Raw genomic sequence first — 5,425 nt, 5'->3', positions numbered from 1 at the left:
AAATTTCTCGCCCCCCAACCTACAAATTCTGGCTCCGCCACTGTTTGAATATATTGTTAAATTTTATTTTTTGTTAAACAATACTACGCATGTCACAATTAAGTACACCATTTCCCTCATACTTATAAAATGTTAACAATTTCGATGTAAATTTCTCTCCCCTAACCTACAAATCTTGGCTTCGCCACTGTTTGAATATCTTGTTAAATTTTAATTTTTTGTTAAACAATACTACGCATGTCACAATTACGTACACCAACGAAGGCAACAACAAAAACAATAGTAGTAGTACATTAAATTAAACAAGGCCTTATTTGTACGAAAAATAAATCCAACCAAATTATAAAGTAGATCACGAGGGAGCGAAAATTATGTAGTAGTATTAGAATTATTGTAAGGGAAGTCGTTACAATTGCCTGAAACTAGAATACAATCCAAAAACCAAGCTATACACGCACAATTAAGATATTGTCATTAATCGACAAACCTTGTATAATGAAATATAAAGAAAAAAAATAAAGTATATATGGCTAAGAAATTTGATGAACATTAAAATTTTCCAGAAAAAAGAACCCCAAAAATAAAGAACAAACGAATTTACGAGGTTCACACTACACAGTATATATCGAAAAAATTTTACTCTGTGCCAAAGTTACCATTTCTTGATGCTTCAAATTCAACCTATATTAATCAAGTAACCATATTTTTGTGTGTGTTCTGTTTTTATGGGTGATTCCCATTTATATTTAGGAAGATAATTTACCTTCCCTGAAAGTTGGCTATTTGTGAGAATGCAGAAGCACCAACTTCAGTATGATCATCACTAGTTGGTGCACTACTACTTTCTACTCCGTTTATTCCCATAATTGGTGCCGTCTCTAATGGGATCAACAACGAGCTTTTATCTTCAGTTGCCTCGGTTTTTGTGCTTGCTTCTTGTAGTTGCAACGCGTACTCCAAGTTCCATAACACATCTCCCATTGATGGCCTATCAACACCGTACTCTGCCAAACATTTCTCAGCTGCTTCAACATACTTCTTCAATGAACCAGAGGATATTGTTCCTTGTAAATTGGGGTCCACTATTTTCTCAAGAAGCCCTTTTCTGTAATTTGACATAGCCCATTCGGCTAGGTTCACCTGGTCCCTTGGTAGGGCCGGGTTTATGGCGGGTCGGGCTGTTAAGACTTCAAGGAGTACTACTCCAAATGAGTACACATCTGACTTCTCTGTTAACTGTTGTCTTCTGAAGTATTCTGGATCAAGATACCCGAAACTACCCTTAACAGCTGTACTTACATGAGTTTGCTCCATTAAACAAGCTGCTTTGGATAGACCAAAATCACTAACTTTGGCTACGAAATTCTCATCCAAAAGAATGTTGGTTGTTTTAACATCTCTATGGATGATACAATGGGCTGCACCCGTGTGAAGGTAGTGTAACCCACGGGCTGACCCGATACAAATCTCAAGCCTCTGTTTCCATGGCATAGGTGCATTAAGCTTGGACCCGTATAAATGTTCTCGAAGCACACCATTCGACATAAACTCATATACAAGACACATTTCCGCATTTTCATCACAATAACCAATTAAGGAAACAAGATGTCTGTGTCTTAGCTGTGAAAGCATCTGAATTTCTGTCTGAAACTCATTAATCCCTTGTTCAGATTGTGGATTACCTCTCTTAATCGCGACTTTAGTCCCATCATCTAACTTACCCATGTAAACTTTCCCAAACCCACCAACACCAATCACTGCATTCTCGTCGAAATTGTTACTAGCATCTTGCAACTCGTTAAAACTAAAGAATTTCCCAACCCCTTGATTAGTAGAAGCAAACATGTTGCTTTTTCGAGAACCGAACAACGAGCTTTTTCTAGAAGCTGTGATGGAAGCGCTTTTGCTAGAGAGGAAGCTGCTGTGACTTGTTGTTAGAGGAAGAAGCCAAGAGGAGAAGCTGTTGTTTCTTGGGCAGTCTAATGGTCGTTTTTGCCATCTTACGAACATGACTACGACTAGTAGTAATGCTACCATTCCCATTACAAGGCCTACTACTGCTAAGATTTTCATTGTTTTTGATCCTGAGGCTGCTCCCATGTAGTTGCCTTCGACGTCGAATAAGCCGCTTAGGCTGCCGGCGGAGTTGCTCATTTTGATCACCTCTACGCCGTTAAGGATTGCATTTGGGTCGCCTGAACCGCCTGATGCGGGTCCCACTTGGATTATAACTAATCCGTTTGCAATGGTTGTTGAGTTGATCACAAAGTCTCTGTTAAAATCCAATATATTTAAGTCAAGGAAATTCAATACATGTAAATGTTGAATTGAAGCTTCAATGTTATTGAACTCGAATTCAAAATAATGCTTTAGATACTAGCTAGTACATTGCATTTTATACTAGGCATTATAAGTTATAACCACCATTTTTTTTGTTTTTGTAAGCAAGAGGTCAAGGATAACAATTTACAATTGTACAAATGGTAAAATAAAACTCCGCCTGTGGGTGTCACTTTGTGGCATCCACAACCGGTCTTAAGCTTGGATAAAGGACGAGGATTGTGGCGGCCAGTGTAAAACATAGTCACATCTTCTTGACATGAACTGAATGGTTTATGTCAGCCGACCCCAATCATTTTGGGAATAAGGCTTGGAAGATAAATTTTGCTTTTCCGCCCAAATGAACAAAAAAAGTACCATGGATGATTGCAAAAACAATCAATCCATTTCTTCCAAAACATTCCTTATTAGTGATAAAATACCTAAAACACCCTTTGTATAAGCGAGAAGTATATGAGTGCACACCTTCTTATTTCTCACATTATCAAACAGACAAGCTAGCCCAAATGCTCATGTAGATCGAGGGAATGGGTAAGGGGTGCTCCTAATCTCCTATAGCTAGGTGCATATTAAATACTCTCGTACATCTTACATTAAAACATGATATCTAAGACGGGGACACGATCATAGGAAGCTACCACGAAGGCCAATACATGGCTAAACATTTATTACTCTAAAACAGTATTTATATCAACGTATAGTAAAGGCAATTAATCCCATAAATATACCTCAAATATGGATCTTAACTTTTAACAAAATGCCTAACAAATTACTCTAAAAAAATTGCTTTATTAATTATACGGTGATACTGTTACGGAATTAAATAATTACCTGTAATAGGCTGTGGATAGAGCCGAAGTAAGGGTAGACAAGTCGAAACTAGGAGCCCCCATCATACCATTCACATACACATTGAAGTACAACTCATTCAAAGCAATACTCACAACGTCACAAAAATGTAGCCTAATCAGGTAATCATATGAGGGATCAACAGGCATCTTCCATGTAAGGTTAAAGTTAGCCTTAATAGTATCCGCATTCCCCATCTCAGCCGCCGTAGCATACACCCACGACGGCGCAATAAACCGCGTGGCGCCGCCTTCCGGGTACTTAACCTCCCTCGGGTTAACCCCAGTCTTATTAGTTCCCTCAGGGAAAGCGTTAAATTCTTCATCAGGATACCAAGTCCTCCATAATGTATCATTCCTAGGTGTCAAGAGTGGACCACCGACGTTAAGTCGGAGAGCCACCTCGAACGCGTGTTTGGCCACCCCCTCGACGTTCTCTACGGATGGGACGGCGGAGGCGGTGTCGGAGATGAGGTCGTCGGGGACGGAGATGACTTCGATGGCGTTGATGAAAGCGAAGGAGTTTTTTTTAGGGGAGAATTTAAGGGTGAGGGTTTGAGTGGTTAGGTTGAGGAGGTATTCTTTGAAAATGGGGGTAGGGTTAGGGACAGTGAAGTCATGTAGGAGTACGAAGTTTTCGGTTGTGACTCGAAAAACGGCGTTCGAGAGGTTGTAGGTGGTGTGAGGGAGAGGGAAGAAGTAAAGACGGATGAGGTGAAAACCCGGCTGAGAAATCGGGAACTTGTAGGAGGCTGCACTAGGGAAAATCCTAGCGGAATTGTATAGCGGTAGTGGCGGCGGTGGTGGTAGTTTAGACGAAGAAACGTCGTCTTTGGGTGGTGGAGGGAGAGTGTCAACATTGACTTTAACATCCTCCTCGCTACTTAGATTGCTAACCGTTGATGGATCTGACTTAAATGTCCTTCCATCGGGAAGAGAGACGTCTTCTTGGGACCCACAAGCGATTAGGACTTTGTTCTTAGGGTTGAATTTTGGTGTTTTAGGGGAGGAACTGGTGGAAGATGAGGTGGAAGAAGGTGTTTCAATAGGGCCGTCTTGGGCGTGAATAGTGGTGGGTGTAGAAGTAATGAGGAGGAGGAAAGAGAAAATGACGACGACCGGGGAGGAGATCATAGTGTTAAACTTAGACAAACGGTCGTATGGTATATACTACTATACTAGTGGATTTAAGGTGTTACATGGCCGTAATCGTGGTCGTGGCCGTGGCCGTGGTGGAGAACAAGGAAATGAAAAAGGTCTACACAAGTAACACAACCAAAAGAACTTATTTTTTTTTTGGTTTTTTTTGTTTAAGTGGTTTTGGTGTTTTGAGGGGTGTATAGTAAAGGGGGTGTTTGGAAATGGCAAGAAGAGAAAGATGGGGAAAAGAGAAGTTGTGGGAAGCAAGTAAGTTGAGAATGAAGAAAAGGACTTGAAGAACGTGCCACATTGTACTATGAGTTTGATGAATGTTAGTGTCTTTCATGTTTTCTTGAATACATTTTTAATGTTTAATGGGACATATTATAAGACCTAGTAAACGAGAAGGGGGCAAATATTTGTGTTGTGGGACCCTTGGGCAGGCTTAGTTAGCTGTCTACTTATACTATTTTAACTACCAACTAACATTTGAAACTCCAAAACCGCGTAATCTATCTCCTTTGCCACTTTCGATTGTGAGGGAACTTTTGTGGGTTTTATGACTACCCATGTTGTTTATGATCATCGTATCTACTGTGACAAGTTTTTAATGCATTACGATAAGTTTTTAATGCATCGAGGAGGTGTAAACGTTATATAAGAATCGGACTTTTAACCTCTTAGTTCAGGAATGACACTTTTAATTATTAGGTATCTCGTATTATAACTAGTCCTAGTGTCATTATGCTACCTATAATATACAATGACAAGATACACTTTGAAACTAAAAAGCTACATTTATCTCGGGTTAATGTCCTGTTAGTTTTAAAGAACTAAAAACGTTATACTACTAAGTTGGATTATACTACTACCTATGTTCTTCTAAGTTCTACCCATTTTACTATTTACTAGTCAATACTAAAAGAACTTTGACCTTATATCTTTCTGTATGTATAAGAGTAAAAATTATCATGTGGGATTTTGTTGTATTTTTATCGTTATGCATTTTAAAAGATCAAATTTTTATAACCTATTAATACACAATTCAAGATATTAATAAACAAACTAAGGTAGTTGAAACCGCGTAAAATGCAAGT

General features: G+C 39.2%; 1 protein-coding gene across 1 annotated transcript; it reads right to left on the bottom strand.

Annotated features, from left to right (window-relative positions):
- Positions 1-359: 359 nt before the first annotated feature.
- On the bottom strand, positions 360-4,794 carry LOC110799747 (probable receptor-like protein kinase At5g61350). Its single transcript, XM_022005023.2, has 2 exons — positions 3,172-4,794; positions 360-2,272 (listed from the first exon to the last, which is right to left on the bottom strand). Exons 1-2 carry the CDS (start codon positions 4,320-4,322, stop codon positions 760-762), a joined length of 2,664 nt encoding a protein of 887 aa, XP_021860715.2. The 5' UTR covers positions 4,323-4,794; the 3' UTR covers positions 360-759.
- Between the last annotated feature and the right edge of the window lie 631 nt (positions 4,795-5,425).

Source organism: Spinacia oleracea, chromosome 5, assembly GCF_020520425.1.
Source record: "Spinacia oleracea cultivar Varoflay chromosome 5, BTI_SOV_V1, whole genome shotgun sequence".
NCBI classification, from domain to species: Eukaryota; Viridiplantae; Streptophyta; class Magnoliopsida; order Caryophyllales; family Amaranthaceae; genus Spinacia; species Spinacia oleracea.
The sequence above is the reverse complement of the archived record's forward strand: the minus strand, read 5'-3'. Positions and strand labels throughout refer to the sequence as shown.

Excerpts from the sequence above, each read along its gene's own strand:
- LOC110799747 (XM_022005023.2), bottom strand. The coding sequence starts at position 4,322 with ATGATCTCCTCCCCGGTCGTCGTCATTTTCTCTTTCCTCCTCCTCATT. Across the intron at positions 2,273-3,171 it reads CTATCCACAGCCTATTACAG|AGACTTTGTGATCAACTCAA; the intron begins GTAATTATTTAA and ends GGATTTTAACAG.